The sequence below is a fragment of the Pelodiscus sinensis genome, chromosome 12 (genome assembly GCF_049634645.1).
Source record: "Pelodiscus sinensis isolate JC-2024 chromosome 12, ASM4963464v1, whole genome shotgun sequence".
NCBI classification, from domain to species: Eukaryota; Metazoa; Chordata; order Testudines; family Trionychidae; genus Pelodiscus; species Pelodiscus sinensis.
Window position 1 is genome coordinate 31,416,987 of NC_134722.1, and position 18,378 is coordinate 31,435,364.

The 18,378-nt window shown below is 39.4% G+C and overlaps 1 protein-coding gene across 4 annotated transcripts in view; it reads left to right on the plus strand.

Moving 5' to 3' along the window:
* The window catches only part of CYLD (CYLD lysine 63 deubiquitinase), a 41,559-nt gene that overhangs the window by 794 nt on the left and 22,387 nt on the right, over positions 1-18,378 (plus strand). For 2 of the 4 annotated variants that reach the window (XM_075940251.1, XM_014572561.3), the window contains exons 2-6: positions 7,106-7,764; positions 8,157-8,459; positions 9,606-9,711; positions 12,655-12,753; positions 14,516-14,632. In XM_075940251.1, coding sequence (XP_075796366.1) covers positions 7,258-7,764; positions 8,157-8,459; positions 9,606-9,711; positions 12,655-12,753; positions 14,516-14,632 — 1,132 coding nt within the window. In that variant the 5' untranslated portion in view covers positions 7,106-7,257. The remainder of the gene's footprint in view (positions 1-7,105; positions 7,765-8,156; positions 8,460-9,605; positions 9,712-12,654; positions 12,754-14,515; positions 14,633-18,378) is intronic. The other 2 variants (XM_075940252.1, XM_075940253.1) reach the window with 2 other exon arrangements.

Sequence of the window (18,378 nt, forward strand, 5' to 3'; positions counted from 1 at the left end):
ATTTTAAATAAACCCAACGGCTGCATCTGGACTGGCAAGTTTTTCTGGAAAAGCGGCCGCTTTTGTGCAAAACCTTGCCAGCTGTCTACACTGGCCGCTTGATTTTGCGCAAAAGCACTGACCTTCTACTGTTTGAAATCAGTGCTTCTTGCGCAAATGCTTTGACATTCCTGGGCAAAAGCCCTTTTCTGGAAATGTTTTTGTGCAAGAGGGCCAGTGTAGACAGCTAAAAACTGTTTTGCGCAAAAACGCCCCGATGGTGATCGGGGCTTTCTTGTGCAAAACCGCGTCTAGATTGGCATGGACGCTTTTCCGCAAAAAGTGCTTTTGCGGAAAAGTGTCCGTGCCAATCTAGACGCTCTTTTCCGCAAATGCTTTTAACGGGAAAAACTTTTCCGTTAAAAGCATTTGCGGAAAATCATGCCAACCAACATGTATCTTGGAGGTAGGCTATCTCCGTTAGGCCCTGATCCTACAGTTGGCTCTGGTAACTCCTGCAGAACGTTATTTGAAGTCAGTTGGGTAAGAGGCTCACACTCTCAGATCTGTTTGTAGGATTAGGATTTAGCACTATAATGATCTGTGCTTTTTCTCAGTTGCCCACTGAAATAAGTGCTGTGTAGAAGGGCACTGATTTTGGTCAGTTCGGCTCACAGGTTTACTGTAATGATCCTGGCCACCATTCCTCTATTATATATACAAAATTGAGAGAGTCTGTCTGAGTGGGTTCAAGTCATCCTAAATGTAAAAGCTAGGACCAGCAAATATGGTATGCAGATGCTGCTTCTTATCATAATTTCAAAGCAAGGTAAGGGTTTGGTTGTGCCAGAACAATGGGATTTGCCTGAAATACTATGGGTTCTCATAAAACACAAAGGGACAAGTCTGCTATAGGCTCAGTTATGCTGCGGAATGACCACAGGAGGGCAGGTCCACTGATAAGAGAGTGGCTGGCCGAGGGCAGGATTCTTGATGTTGCTGGCCACGATAGACAGATAAGGTTCCTGTGCTGGTGAGCTGGCCAACCTCCTGCACCCTTGCTTCCCCTTTCCTGAGTCCCTTCTTATCTTCCAACTCTGACTCCTGCACCTCCATACCCCCTGCCTCTAGTACCCCCAACTCTGAGTCCTGAACCCTCGGCCCCCTGTCCTGAGCCCCTCCTTAATGACCCAAGCAACACTGGGTAAATGTGCTAGTGCTATCTAGTTAAAAGTTTAAACAGTATTTTCATGTGTACAAATGTTTAAGAAAAAAGGGTAGGTTAATCGAAAATGAAAATCGGTGTTTAAAAAAAGTAAGCATTTAAAAGAGGAAATGTTTAAGTATATTTTATGCTACTCAGGAAACAAACTTTAACAAGAATAAAGAAATATATTAAGTCATAATCAAGAACATTAAAACTGTTTTCGTCTTTTATTTCAAAACATGAACTCTGTGCACAGCCCTGCTGAATTGGAGATAAATGCCACACTGATACACAAATGTCATCCCCAAATCAAGTCCATGTACCTAATATATCAAACAACTATAGTGTAGTGTTTTCTCTTTTAAACACATTTTTATCTAAACATTCTTTTTGAAAACTGAAAAATATGTATTTCATATTTTACAGTATTAAAGTTAAGTAGCAAAATCCAAACAGTAAAAATAAATTTTAAAATGTATAATTTATTGGTCTGTTTTTAAGATTTCTCTTAGCAATGCTAAGCATTCTTTTAAAAGGCATATTTTTATTTCATTCAGCATTGCAAATGTGCAGCTATTGACTTCTTTGGACGCTACTTTGTCTAATCAACGGATATAGCTTCTTGCGCTTAAACGTATTTTTCAGGCTGTTTGACTGTCATGGTGGTTCTGTACATGGAGTTATTAAAAACATGGTATTTGAAGTGAGGAATCTACAAGAGACAATCTGAATCAGGTTCATCCAGTTTTCCCCACTTGTTCTGTAGTTTGAGACAGGGCAATAATTTGAGTATGTTCATGGTGATAGGAGATACAAATCACATTTCTTAGCCCAAGTAATGCTAAAGCAGAAACAAAATTCTCAAATTTCAGAACAAATTTTTTATTCAAGTGAGATGATTCTCTGTAACAGTATATGTGAGTGACTCCAGGGAAGAAAGGGGTGGGGAGATATAGGAAAACTTCTAACTGGACCGGTTCGTGGGTGAAACTGCACATTTGAGCCACAATAAGTCCCACTTACAAAGTTTCAGTCACTTGCTCCTATTAGATCTTTCCTGTTCGGAAGATGTTTTCTCTCTTGTGTCTCAACCCGTTTTGATACTAAGTTAGGTTCAGATATTCCAAACATGGCTATGGTAAAAGACCCTAGATGGATAGAAAATATTCTTAAGTTTGTCATGCAGGAGTGAGACAATACTGTTATACATTCTGTTAGGCACAGTGCATAATATTCAACAATGCATTGCTATGCAATGTAATAAATCACATATGCAAATGCTCACAGGGTAAGTGTGGAAGAGTGGGTGGCAAAAGGGATGGAGAGGTTTGTAGTGTAGGGAATGGGAGGAGCAATTACGAGAGAGAGAGAGAGAGATATATATATATATATATATATATATATATATATATATATATATATATATATATGGGTGGGGGTCTTGTGATATGGAGTGGGAGAGGTGGAATGGTACAGTGAGAAGGACTATGTAACAGTTGAGTTCCAGTGGGGGAGAATAGGGATAGGATTGCCCATCAGCCACATATTTCCCTCTTATGTGTGCTGGCAGCTGGGGAAGAGAGCCTCTCTTAGGGGAAGAGGCTCAGACCTCCTCTCCCTCACCTTTGTGTTTCTGAAGCTGTCAGATCCTCTGGAGGGGGTCTGACTACCCCTTTCTTCTATGTCCCCTTCATGTGGGCCAGATATGGGCTTGACTCAGACATTTTTGGAAGGGCTTTGCTCCCTGTATGTGTGCTGGGATTTTGGTGATTTTGGGGGGAGAAATGGGGGGGTACCTGTGTATGTCTGTGGGGGTCTGACTCCCACCGAAACGTGAACTCAATTTGTGGATTTGCCTTTTAGTTAGGGTGGCATAGGCATTTCTCTACTGGCTACTCACGTGAGCTGATATTGGGGTGGGCAGGTCTGGACCCACCTCCCTGTTTCATCTCATCCCCTGCTCATCTAGTCCAAAAGCATAGAAACAGATACGCTTGGAGCAGTGGTTGTCATGCATTTTTGGCCCATGAATCACCTGGCTCAATGTAAACCTTTCCACGGACCACCAGTTGCTAATAGAAACTCACAATTAATTACATAATTACACCCGAGCCATTTTGCTAGTGTTGTAGCTAGGGAGAATGATTTAAATTAAATCAATTAAACAGGTTAAGCATTTTAACTTTCTCATGTTAGTTTATCAAACTTAATTTTAACTAAAGTAAAATATAAATTTATGTCAAACACACAAGGTTTTGATGTTTTCTTTATTTATGGAAGGGGTTACCTTCTCTGCCAGACCCAGTGATAGGGGAGAGAGGCAGAGCAAGTGACTCCATGCGCTGCCATTTCTCCTCCAGCTGGGGGAGCAGCAGTGAGTGGAACTGTTGCTCTGTCCCTCTTCTTGAACCAGATCTGGTGGTGAAGGTCAGGACTTTCTTCACCCCTCCCACCCCCACCATGAGCCACTCAAGTGAACCACCTCTGCAGGCCACACTTTGAGAAGCACTGGCTTAGAGCATAGACAAAGAACACTCTGCTGAGACTGGGGTGCAAATTAAAGAGGGCATATTTGATGAATATCGTGGGCTCTTTAGCACTCAGTCAGGGAGATGCCACACCCACTGATGTGACTGGAGCATTTCACAAAGGAGTTACAGATTCAGGCTTTGGGGTATGGTCTTTCAGCTGGGAAAATCTTGTTGAGATGAATGGTCCTTTCATACCTGTCGGGGCCTTTCATGCTTCAGATGGATGTTTGGAGTCCTTTTCCTCTTCCTTCTGATTTTTATATAACTATAGAGTTGCATCAGCATGTTTACAGGGATTGTCTTGAAATTTGCAATGGCTCATGAGATCATAGGATAGGATTTGTGATGCAAATGTAGGTACTTTTTTCTTTGATCACCGGCATTGAGGGGCCCCGACTGACATCTCATATCCTGTTAATTCTTAATAATCTTTAGTAAAGTGTTTTGGCAAAAAACAAACAACTAGGGCTTCTATGTTTTGATTGGCTAATTTTCAAAAATTGAATACAGCTTGACAGCCTCTACCAAACTTTGGCTCAGTGAGAACTGAAACGGTCCAGTTGTTGTACTAGTCTTTTAAATGCATTGGTTCTGCCAGTTGCTGCAGCAATATAGAATGTTAGTGGCATGGATATTCATGTTCTCCATCAATAAAGATGAAACAAATAGTATATTCAGGAACTGAATGGCTGTGTTATTGTAAAAAAGCATCAGAAGGAGGTATTGTTTTTTTCAGTACAGATATCTGTGAAAGACTAGTCATTAGAAATTTTGTTTGCTTTAGATGCTTCCATTATACCCTCTACTACTGTGTCATAGCATAACTTTCTGTTTGTTCTGAAGCATGAGAGAACTAAAATGTACTTTTGTGTTGGGGCGATGGAATCAGTATGTGCGCTAGTTAGAAATGAATAGCCGTAGTCACTTCACTTCCTTGGCTTCTGGATAGATTCCAATTTTGGGATAAAACTGAGTGACAGGAATATGAATAGATTGAGAAGAGAGGCTGGCTGACTGAAATGGGGGGAAAAATGCAAACAAAAAAATTACAAGTATAAGAAGGTAGTTTAGTAAGTCATCAGTGAAATATTTATCCATTAACCAAAATCCAGCAAAATTATAGCTGGAGAATATATATTTAGCCTTTGTGACAACTTTTACTTTCTGAATACAATATAAATAAATTGTAAGATTTCAGATTTTTTTTCTTTAATCAGTGTGATATAGTATGATTTGTAGAAAGCTCTTTTACTTAATTGCCTGATAGAATTTGAACAATCTGCAGTTAAGTATTGGAACATTACATATTAAAGTTTAAGTTATACATTTTATGAATTCCAGTTTACCACAGCCATTTAAATGAGATGACCTCTTCTTTCAGTCCTATTCTTTCTGTCACTTCCAACTTGTTAGAATATAAGCAAAAAGGTAAATGTTCTGTTACATTTTACTGCATTTTTAGGGTTAACTTTTAAATGGCTATATTGCCTGTTTATAAAGAGGTCTTGCAGTGAGTTTTGTCTGAAGTACCGTTTTATTATGGCAGATCCTGTTATAAAACATCTCAATGTTTCTCATATTTAGTCTATTCATTGGTGAACTAGCTCAAATACCTTAACTAAACTTTCAGATTTTTCTTCTTGGTAAAGAACAGATCTTCCATCCACTATAATTCTTCATTGTCACAAGACCTCTTTTCTTTATTACCCCAACTTCCTTTGGGAATCACAGAAAATGGAATCTTAATCCTTGTTCTTTCAAGACAGGCTGAATTTGTTTCCTTCTTTCCAGCATAATCTTTTTTGTTTGCTTAATGTGGCAGAGAAGTGAGATACAGGTTGGACCTTCCTGGTCCAGCACCCTCAGGACCTGATCTGTCCTAAGGAGGGAATTTTCTGGATTAGGTGAGGTCCCCTGCCACCTTTGTCCCACGACACTGCTCCTCCATTCAGCTGGCTCCGTTCCATCCCTGCTGCAACGGGGCTTGGGCTTGGCTCTGGCCTGCTGCTGCCAGCCAGCTGGGGCTCTCTGGGGGGATGGATCTCTCCAGCTGCCATGGCCCAGTAGCTGCAACCAGCCTGGTCTTCCTGGGGATGGGACTCCGTGGCTTTCCTGCTGCTGGCGTTTTGGGGCTTTGCAGCTGCCCTGTTATGCTGCACCTGGCTGGGGCTCCCTGAGGATGGGGTTCTGTGGCTTTCCTGCTGCTGGTGTGCAGGGTTGGGGCTTTGCAGCTGCCCTGTTATGCTGCACCTGGCTGGGGCTCCTTGGGACTGGGCTTGTTGGTCCCGCTTCTGCTGCATCTAGCCGGGGCTCCTGGATATGGGGCTCATTGATTACGGTAGTAGGGCTCTCCATCACTGGACTCCTTACCGGCTCGTGCTCTCAGGTGCCGGGCCTCTCTTGTCCAGCAGCATCCATGATCCTGCCAGACCACAGATGTTGCTGGACCAGAGAGTCCTGGATTTAGGAGGTACAACCTGTACTATCAAGGTCAATATTTCATTCTGGATCACTGAACTTCCATAGAGTGCAATGTTGTGCACCAGGATCACTTTTTTCTAGATATTTGTTAATGAAAAGTGTGATCTACTTGTCATGGTCATGATCCTCAGATTTGTTCAAATGTTGCTATGGAGAACCCAAAACATAATTGTATGATAAAAGGTAATGTGTTTTTGTAGAAACAAAAGGAAGGGTTGTAGTCCTTCTTTGTAGTCAATTTTAGTACTTCCCACGGGGTGGTGAGGCTGATGTATTTTAAATATTTTTTTAAAAAAAGATTATACATTTTAAACTAAATGAATTGAGTATCCAAACATTAGCTTTGATTAAAAAAAAGTGTGTATTAGACAATATAATTCACAAAGTGTACTCTTCAAGTTCTAGCTTTATTTAATGAAAATACCTTTTAGCATTGTCTCTGAAATAATATCTCATAGTAATAAGTACTTTGCAATTTCTAAAATGTGGTAGGTTCAGAAAAGTTGTATACATGGTCTAGAGGTAATTCTGCTGTGTCAGAAATAAATAATCATTAAATGCGTAAAAAATCTTTGTAGAGAGAGTCTCTTCAAAATGTCACGAAACTTGGTTTGGCCTTTTTCTAGTCACTTAAAATTAGACTTTCTTTAACTTGTGTGTGGTTGTTTCATTTTATTGAATTTTAATTTTTATAGTTTTTATTCAAAACACTAGAGAAAGGTAAGTGGAATATAATCAGAAGGATGTTCTGCAAAAATACTTGTCTATTTTAAGCTATCTTCAATATCACTCATGTCTATTTGTTTGCATTTAAAATGAATTCCTAAATGAATTCCTATCATGCTTAATTTTAGCTGATTCTCTTAAACATAATATTACATTATGCTTTTATTTTTGTTTAATTTAGGCTTCATTCTGGATTTAAATCTTGACAACAGTGACAGAGAATTGTTAAACAAATGTTGGACCCTCTAGGAATTTTCTTTTGTAACTCCTGTACAACTGTCAGCAGATCATCTTTCTTGAATAAAGCTGCTTATTCATGAAGTTTTAATCACCATGAATTCAGGCTTATGGAGTCAAGAAAAAGCCAGTTCATCCTATTGGGAAGAGCGTATTTTTTATTTGCTTCTTCAGGAATGCAGTGTCTTAGACAAACAGACTCAAAAGCTTTTGAAAGTACCCAAGGGTAGCATAAGCCAGTTTATTCAAGATCGTTCTGCTGTAGGACATGGCAGAAATATCCCTTCTAAAGGAAAGAAAATGCAGATTGGTTTAAAGCTTCTGGAACAACCACACGCAGTCCTGTTTGTGGATGAGAAAGATGTTATAGAAATAAATGAGAAACTAGCTGAATTGCTCTTGGCTATTACCAACTGTGAGGAAAGATACAGTCTATTTAAAAGCAAAAGCAGACTAAGTAAAGGCCTGCACATAGATGTTGGCTCACCTGTGAGAGTACAGCTGAGGTCGGGAGATGATAAATTTCCGGGAGTTGTTCGCTTCAGGGGACCTTTGTTACAAGACAGACTATTGTCAGGGATATTTTTTGGAGTAGAACTACTGGTAAGTTTCTGGCATGCTTGATACATTAGCTTAAACTCTGTGTCAGTTGAATTTGTAAAAAACATGGTATCCATGCAGAAGGTCTAGATGCCTTGTAATTACTTAAAATTGCATACAAAATTTACAGAAAGCATTGATTCTTATAGTACACTTAAATTTATGGGTGTTTTTTTATTGTTCTTAAATAAGGCTCCAATTCAGCAAAGTAGTTAAGCACATAACTTTTTAAAGCATATATATAGTCCTGGAACTGAGCCAATGCGACTGCTCCAGTTACCTGTTAAAATACATTACTGAATCAGGTCCTAATTGTTGACTGGAATTTTTCCAAGATGATGCATTATATTCCCTACAAAAATATTTGTAACCTTTAATTTTTTTCCAAAATCCAGGAAGAAGGTCGTGGCCAAGGCTTTACTGATGGACAGTACCAAGGAAAACAGCTTTTCAGATGCGATGAGGATTGTGGAGTTTTTGTTGCTTTGGACAAATTAGAGTTGGTGGAAGATGATGACAATGAACTGGAGAGTGACTATGCAGCTCCAGTTGACACGATGCAGGTAGAACTTCCACCTTTGGAGATCAACTCCAGGGTTTCTCTGAAGATAGGAGAAGGTATAGAGTATGGGACAGTTATATTCTGTGATGTCTTACCAGGAAACGAAAGTTTAGGATACGTTGTTGGAGTGGACATGGTAAGAAAATCTGATTTTAATAATGTTTGCATGTGTATGTTAGTGAAAGTACATGCAATTAGAAGATAAACAGGTATCTACAAGTTACTTCAGTGGAGGCTGTTGACATGAAAGAGGGAAACCAACACCAACGTGTAAAGATAGCATTCAGCAGATTTTTGGCACGAGGTAACAATATAATATTTGACTCCCAAACAGTTTAGGCAGACTAGTCTGATCAAGTTGCCTCCACTGAGTTACTTGCTTTGCTAGCTATCATGTGAGGCTTGGTGGTATCAAACTAATGGTGTGGCTTGTGAGTATGATTTGATGTTTATTTTGCTCTTAGGGAAATATACTGGATTACTTTTCCCTCTTTATTATGTTTTGGGTTTTATTTTGGTATAATCAGTTTGTATGCATACTGTGTTTTTTGTTCTGTATTTACAATAACATTGAAGTTTTGAAGAGCAATACTGTACTTACCTATAAAACTCTAAATATTTTCTCTAACTTTAGTTATCATTTCCACCTTAGTTTAAACTTACTCTTAGCAATTTCTGAAAAATTTACTTCAAATAAAAAAAGATACCCATACTTTTGATAGAAACTGCAAAATGTCCAGTGATTGTTAGATAATGTAATTATTAGTACAGAAAGAAAAACTTAAATGGCACATTCATGCAAACAGGAAATACTTGTGAGATGAACTGGAAAAGGCAGTCTTTTAAAGCCCATATGTGTTATAAGTAATTGGAATATAAAAAGCACAAGAGCCTTTCATGAGTGCTCTGCAAACACCTAATTAAGCCACTTCATGAATAATTGTATCAGCTGTGGTATTTTCATATTAATTGGTATTAAATCAGGGTTGACTGTTTTTAAATGTTATCTTTAAGTAGTTTCTGTTCAATTTACTAATGATGACATATCTGTTACATGTTTAAAATATTGTAACATAACATTATCTAGTGTCAGCACTCATGGATTCTGAGAATGGAGTAATGTGGATTTTTAAAATATCTGTAGTTGCAATTTTGCCAAACAAGAACTTATTTTTTCAAATTTTGCATTTTTTTCCACTTGTGTTACATATAGTCAAATCTGCAACTAACACAAATGTGTGTGTGTTTTAAATGTGGTTAATACTTAATTTTTTTTAAAAAGGATAATCCTATTGGGAACTGGGATGGACGATACAATGGAATACAGCTCTGCAGTTTTGCAAGTGTAGAAAGTACACTTCTCTTGCATATCAATGATGTTATCCCAGGTATGCTTTGTGCATCTGAAAAACACTTGGCTATGTAAATCAGTGCATAAGGATATAATTGCAAAATAAGTACATTAACAGTTTGAAATATAAACTACTGATTAGCTTTCCTTGGTAACTGAAACCCTTTCTGTTTATGCAATAAACGTTTGAGTGGAGAGGAGTTTCGATCAAAGGCACTGAGTGGTGTCAGTGCACCCATTCTTGAAAAGCTGCTTATTAATCAGATTGTGTTGAACCACTTGAATACCTTGAACAGGCCGTTTCTTGTATATATGAAGATTAGGTCATCCAGTAGAATGCAAATAATTCTATGTGATCTACTAGTATAATGCATTGCATGAAGAAAATACCCACAGTAAAGGTTTGAGAAATTCCAGTTAAAATTAGTGAATGCATAGTGTTTGTTGTTCATAACAATCCAGTGAAGTAACCTGCAATAATTGCAGCCCTTTGATGCTGGGGTGGGCAGCTTTTTTTGGTTCAGGTAACGCTGACCCACAGAAAAATCAGTCAAGGGCTGAACACAAGTGAGAAGCAAAAAAAACCGCAAACCAAATCTCACTAATGTGGCCCCTGACTGAGAAGAAGCAAGACACTTCCCACATTCCTCTAACACACCAGAGCCTAGTGGGGCCCAGGCTAGTAGATTTTGAGGCTATGGGAGGCTGGAGCACCAGTGTGGGATCCCTGGTGATGGAGGGGGGGGGGGGAAGGAAGCACCAAGTCTCTGGGGCTGGATCCAGGCAAGCTGGGGGCCACAGTCAGCCTCAGGTCTTAGATTTCCCACTCCTGCTTGAGTAGATACTTCACAAACTAGGGATGTGAAGGACTAGTTGATAGGATAGTCAACTAGTCACTTCCCCACCCTTCTGCTGTCTCTATCAGATAGAGGCAGCAAGCAGCAGAGGAGGGGAAAAGAAGGGGCACTTCAAAGTGGCAGCACTGCTTGATGCCTGGGGCTGAACCCCGGACTCCACATGGTGCTGCCGTTTTGAAAAGCTGCATACAGCCCAGGACAAGCTGGGGTGTCCCCAGCACGTGGCATTTCAAAGCGGCAGCACTGCGTGGAGCCCGGGATCAGCTGGGGACTCCCCGCTGAACTCTGGATCCATGCTGCACTTTTGCCTTTGAAGTGTAGCATCAGCTCGATACTTAACATCCTTATCACAAACTACTAAAAGTCAGTTTTTAAAAAAATTTTTCTAGTTCTGTTTAAAGTTCTACATTTCATATGGTAACCAAAATTCTGAGCTGGAATATGTAACCACCTAACTAAAAGTTGTTACCTTTTAGTATTTTATATTAAAAATGGGGGGAGGGGGGGGACAGAGGTAGGAGGGAAAGAAGCTAGCATAGTTGCAGTTTACACAGCTGTCGTATTTAATTGCTACTTTCTCTCACTCTATTATTTTTTTCCCAGTAGTACATTTATCCTGAGAAGTGATGTAAAATGGCACATGTACATAATATCACTCATAGAAGCATTATGTTCATCTCCTACTCATTTGTTGAATTTGCAGTGCATGGAGTTCATTGGATTCTTTTGTTTTTCTTTCAGAAAAACAAGCATATTATTGGCAAAGAGTGTTTATTGTAGCATAGCTGATAAAATCATAAGTATTCAAACTTGAAGGCTTCTTTTGTGTTTCAACTATTGACATATGTATTTATACTTTTGAATAAGACTTCTAATATCACAGAACCTGAATTCATTGGGTTTAGTTTTATTGCTTTTAAAATAAATGTAGACTTCAAAGTACAGCAATAATTTATAGTACTTTAACTTAGCAAATACAACTGTGTGTGCCTTTTTAGTCCTCCAAAAATTAGGTTTTGCACTGCTCAGATTTAAGTTGTAATTCCCAAATATACATGGTATTTAAGCATATGACTGCCTCTCTTTGAGCAGATAAATAGTCCAGCTTATTGTAATGGACTTACATGCATAATATTATACATATGTTTAAATGCCTTGTTGACTTGGAGCCTAGCAGTTCAAAAGGAATGACTTTAAGGCTTTTTATATATTTAATATTTTTTGTGAACAGTGTAATGGTAAATTGTTGGAACTTAAGTGGCACTATAGACCTGGATCATGTTAATGGAAAACCTTCCAACCCCTCTCCTCTTCCCCCCCCCCCCCCCCCCCCCCCCCAAGTATCTTCAAGAGATGCTAGTTTGGATGGATGGGCAGACATAAACTAATATACTCTAGGAGAAGTCACTGATGTGTGTTTAATTGTACAACGCCTGGGGGGGTTGAACACCTAAAATGTAAATGAACTATCCTGATTCAGAAACATCAGGATTTTTTTTCACTTGAACTCTTCAAAAGATATGTTGCATATTCCAAATCTTCTGATGTTGTGCAGAAGAAATGTTGATTTTTGTGCTTGCATGATAACTTGCTGTTTTCAATGAACTACATATATAATTGTGCACAAAAGAGGAGGAAATGAAACCAATATCATATTTAAATTATTGCATGCCCTGTTTTTAAAAAATCCCTTAATTTTTGTCAATACTTTCTGTGAGTGTGTGTGGGAAATCATATTATATTGGGGCAAGGAGAGGAAGAGTTGTTGTTTTTTCATTGGTTTGCAAGTAAGTGGTGTGTATTGATTGTTTTTTTTTGTTTTTTACACCATATGCAGAATGAGACCCGAATTGACACACAGACCAAGTAGAGCCTACCAAATGTATAAGATTCTGACCTTGTATTTCCAAGCTTGAAATCTTTGACGTTTGGTTTTTAATAAGAGACATGTTGATGCAATGTTTATTTTACTGACTCTTGGTAGTAGAAATAGATGGCCATTATTTTTCTTTAAAACCTTTAAAACCACAGTACAATAAACTTACTTTTGCTTTAAAGCATATGATATGTTATGTTTGCATTTGTGTGAAAAAACTAAAATTCTATCTCTCTGCTTATTCTAGAGACTGTATCACAGGACAGGAGACCTTCCAAACTTGCCTTTGCTTCAAGAGGTGGCGGTGATAAAAGCTTATTCAATCATAGTAAGCAAAAAATCACAGGTACTTAAGAAGTAAAATTACTCTCAAAAACATAGTCCATCTTACTTTATTTTTAGGGACCTCTTTATTTTATTTTTTTTGTTCATCTGGTCCTCTTTGACACTTGAAGTGAGTCCTTTTTTGAAATAATGATCAAGATTTCAGGTGAATAAGTAGCAAATGTGCTTCCATGAAAATGCCCATAGGAAAAAACACTTGCAGGGAAATGCAAAACCATTATTCCATAGAAGCAGAATACAGTGCTAAATACATTTTCTGGTTTTCCTTGAAATTCAGTTGGTTGTAAATGTTAGAGAAGAAACAGGCGACCCAGGAGCAGATGGGGTAAATGGAATTGCTTTATTGCCTACACACGTTTACCTTGGACATTCAACACAACGTCTGGGTGGCAACAAGTTGGCAGTAGTTAGAAACTTTTATCTGTATTAGTATGTTAATTCACACGTCTATCACTACTTTTCCTAAACCTTATTTAATAATGTTAACGCCCATAAAATGAATATAGTAAGGAAATAATGAATACAATTATACCTGCCCCTAATTATGGTTTATATAATTTCTAATTGAATCAACATTTTTATACTACAAACTAACAGGTTATAGAGATTACAAGGAATTTGACCCTGAAGATACATTACGCAGAGCCAATGAGGATAAGCAAGACACATAATAAAATAGAGCAACTTCATACTTATCTGGTTTCCCAGGCTACAGAACAGAGAGAGAGAGCATGTTTATACGTCAAAGGATAATATTGGTTGCGACCGGACCCTTAATCTATCTCCCCAAACTACAAAAAACAAAAGGAAAAAGCATGTTTAAGGGTAATGCTATTGCTGATCCCTGAACAACTAATGCTAAGGCCATTTCAGACCTATTAATTTTTACACACCCCGACACTAAATAGTTTTTGAAAGATTAGACTTTTGTCAGTAAATGTTGGTAAATGCCAATTTTTCACTTTTTCAAAAGCCTTCCCCTCCCCAACAAAAAACAAACCAACCTTCTATTGATGATTGTAGATAATCAAAGAAAGAAAAATGCTGCTTGAACTTAATTTGGTTAAGAATATTTACTTTTGAGACCCAATACTGATTTGTTTTGACAGTGTTAAAACTCTAAAATTTTGAATCTCAATGTCTGCATTCATTAAATAATTTTGAACTCCCTCTATATCTTAGCAAATGTAAAATTTAAATACATTGAAATGCTTAAAATATATATTGCGACAAAATTGTAGTAATTTAAAAAAGAATCCGTTTCCACCAAGCCTAGTTGTAAATTCCCATCTTGAAAGTGAATATTTTGTAAAATACGGCCCCCCCTCCCCCCCGCGCTCCAATCCTACATTGAACTCTGAGTGGATGTCAGAGCATGACTCTGTGCACACATAGGAAACTACCTGGATATCAATGTGGAATTGGACTTTAGTTTGGATTTTAGTTTATGCTCATATATGTCATAAAAATTTTACTTATTGCTAGTAATTTATACTATTTAAAATATCACTTTTTGCAGTGCAACTTTTTGCTATTCTGATTGTTGATTTAAAATTTCATCTTGGACAATGAAAATAGTTTTAGGAGCTATGTTACCTTAGCACAGACTTCAAACTATGTTGTCATTGCTGCAGGAGTGTTTGTTGGCCCTGCAAAGTGGTAGATAGGATTGCTCTTAAGCAAGATACTAATGAAATGAGCACAAGACAGGATGTGTATAAAGAAATTCTGTATTTGTAATAAAATATACTGATTTTTTCTAGGATCTACCTCCGAGCCTGGAAATAGAAACAGATCTGAATTTTTTTACACATTAAATGGCTCTTCTGTTGATTCTCAACCACAAGCTAAATCAAAAAACACATGGTATATTGACGAAGGTAATGAGGAATAAGTTACCCCTTTTTTACAAATGCATGCTGTTTCACATAGGTTTGTTCATTAGCTTAGTGGACAGTGAGCATGACTGGGCAGGGGGATAAAAATGTTTTAAACAGCTGTTCTGTGTTCATGAGTGTGTTGATCATGCCAAATGTTGGTGAGTGCTCCTTAGTAGTATAATATACACTTAAGACTAACTTGAAGACAATGGCTTTTCAGTTGTCTTGTATGTAGCTCTGTAACAAAGTCACTGTATGTAAGTGGAATGGATTGTACATGTTGCACATAACATGATTGTTGAGGCACATCACTAAGCTAAGATAGTATCGTTAAACCCTTGTCCTCCAGAGTTTTATCTGACTTACCCTTCTGATGTTAATTTAACTTTCAGTTTTAAGTGGATCATAATGTTCAGTCATATTCAGAACACCAGTTGTTCAGAGTCTGCAGCTCAATTGCAGTTTCAATAAAATCAAATGTATGTTTATATCAATAATGATACTTAAATTTTTATATCTCTTTTTAATGTTTGTTCTTAATATTGCACACTTGACTTTTAAGGAACTAACCAAAGCATCTAGAATCAGTAATTTTTGCTAGATTTTTGCTTTTCACTAACAAAAGACTAATTTATATTATTCCCAGAAATTGCTTTTAGGGTCATAGTAAGTGTGTTTCGTCTGGTAAGGAGTTCTTATGGGTGAAACTGGGGAGGTCACTGCTAAAAATATGGGTTTGTAATTAAGACACGCAGAGCAGTAAGAGACACCAAAGTCAAACTGTTAGAAATGAAACTGGAGTTAAAAATCATTCCTAGCTGCCTCCCAAATAATAAATGCATCACTTTAGTGTAAAATCACTTTGAGAGGTAATTCCTCTGAATAATTTTTGTTTTTTGGGGGGCATTTTGAAATAGTCACACAAATAAGGCTGTCAAGAAAAGGCTAAGTTGCTACTTGCTCCATAAAAGTCAGTCGTTGTGCATTGTAGACTAAGCCAGGGAGTTGAGGTAAGATGTAAGACACTTATAAATAGTATCATACTAGTAAATCTGCTTGTGACCTCATTTATCTAGCACTGAATTACTCATGATTTATTTATATTTCTTCAGGTAGCAAGTCAGTTACTTTATCTTGTATGAGCACTAGATGACAGATTCTGTCTCTGCGAGAACCAAAATGTGCTCTTATGATGACTGGGGATGATTACTGTCCTAAATCAGATATTTATAACCTATAGTTAATCGCAAGCAAATGTGAAACATACCATACTCATTACTAACTTGCAACTATCATGTCACTCTGATTCTTGTTGGCCTGTATATTAAGACAGCGGAATTTTTTACTTTGGCCACTCTACATAGCATATTTCTTAAAATTTGAGAGACCTGGACACTGATATAAAGATTGGCAGTTTAAGAAAATTATTTTCTATATTCAGGATAAGCTTTCCTATAATTGCTTGCTAATGTACCTTTTCCTAACCTAGAAAATCTGTGTTGCTTCATCATGGTATGGGATCTCCTCAGCGAACAGTGCGAATATTGTGCCTAATGTAGTGTGTTCATTTGTGAAATGAATTGTCCATTACACAGTGATGCGAGGTTACAAACTATTTACTTAGTTCTGCAAACTTGACTGTAAATACAGGAAAAATCTAGAGGCAAAAGAACAGTGTTTTAAGATGTCAGGAAATACTGCTCCACAGGCATAATAGCATATTAGCTATTCCTTTTAATTTTAAATGAATTAACTTTGCTGAAGGCCTATATTACATAATTTTGAATGCTATCCTGTGCAGGAGGAAGGGGGATAGACACTCTTTCCCATCAGGAACAGTGGAAGACTTGTGTGACCCAGTGACAATTTCTTGGAGCTTCTTGGCATACTGGGGCAATGTGCTTACAGCAGGGGTGGGGAACCTCAAGTCCAGGGGCCAGATGTGGCCCCTGCCTTGCCTGGATCTGGCTCCCAAGGCTCAGGGATTCTTCTCCCTCCCCCTTTTCCTCCCCCCCCTCGCATTGGAGAGCTTGCGCTGGCACTTCAACCCCCCTGCCACCCACCTAAACGGCTGAAGCATACAAAATCTACTAGCCTAGGCCCCCTAGGCACTGGTGTATGAGGGGACTGTGAGAAGTGTCTTTTTCCTTCTCTGTCAGGGGCTTTTCACTTTGCTTCTCACTTGTGTGTGACCCCCAAATGACTTTTCTGTGAGTCATTGGCTGCTGACCCAAAAAAGGTTCCCCACCCCTGGCTTACAGCATCATCAGGGCTTGACAAACCCTGGCGAGAGCTGCCAGCCCCGCACCGCGCATGTCCCAGACCCGTGGCGAGTAGATTTTAGCCAGTTGCTCCGTGTGCATGGGGCACATGGAGCAACTGGCTAAAATCTACTCACCACAGGCGAGTAGATTCAGCGGTTTGTCGATCCCTGAACATCATAATAGTACAACGTAATATGTTCCCTTCTCTGTGCCCAGTTCTGTTGGTTGCTGTGAAAGTGGTTATAGGTCTAGCCCTGCCTTCTCACCTGGGTGTCTCATACTTCCAGTAGTGTTTGCAAGCATTGGGAGATTCTCATGCTCCCAGTGCTTCCCCCATCAATTCCAGTGGTATCTAGGTCTTAGGGTAAATCCACCTTTGGGCCTCTGTTGATCTGCCTCAAATGCCGCTGTGACGTTTCAAAGGGGCAGCGCCACATGGACCCCAGGGGCAGCTCCATGCGGCAATGCTTTGAAACATCAAGGTGGCGTTTCAAAGCAGCAGTGCCGCACGGAGCCTGGGTACGGGCTCCTTGTGGCGCTGCCGCCTTGAAGTACCCCTTCTTCTCCCCCTTTGCTGATAGAGGTAGCAAAGAGGAGGGGGGGAATCAACTAGTCGACTCAACTATCTGATAAGAATTTGCTCATCGGATAGTTGACTAGTCCTTACCATCCTTAGTTGAAAAGTGATGACCAGCAGTTTAAACACTCCATATGTACCCTAGACTTAATGCCTCCCTTCATGCTGTGCAGCACTGCCCCTTTGAAACACTACCGCAGCGTTTGCGTGGAACCTGGGGTCAGTTGGAGAACTCAAAATCCTGGGTTCTGGGGAAATACCGCGTGGAATCCGCTATCAGCTGGGGACTCCCTAGCTGACCTGGGCTCCACATGGCATTTCAAAGCGACAGCATGGAGCTTGGGGCTAATGGGGGGACTCTGAGTCCTCCACTGACCCCAGGCTCCATGAGGGTGCTTACGCTTTGAAATGCACATGAGCCCCTGCTGGGGACTCTTCTGCAGGGGCGGCCAATGACTATAGGCCGACTCAGCCGTTGCCTAGGGCGCTGCCTTCAACGGCACCTGATGATGACGTCACCTCATTGATGGCTCGTTGAAGGCCGTGCAGGCGGGGGCGCCGATCGCACGGCCCGCCTGGGGCGCCAGCTGCTGCAGCCCGCCACACACCGCTTCTGCTCTTGTGCATTTCAAAGTTGGCACCCGCGTACAGCCTGGAGTTAGCGGGACTTCCCGCTGGCCCTGGGATGCACTCAGAGTTCCGCATTCCTCCTTTGAAATGCAAAAGAACCGCAGCGGGGGCTCTTGTACATTTCAAAGGAGGAATGTGGAAGTGCCTATCAACTAGTTGAGTAGTTGATGGAAATTCCATCATCTGTTTGACTAGTAAATTACTTAATATTTAACATCCTTAGTCCCTCCGTCTCTTGGCATGGATGCTGCATGGCTGAACCTGGAGTAGCAGAC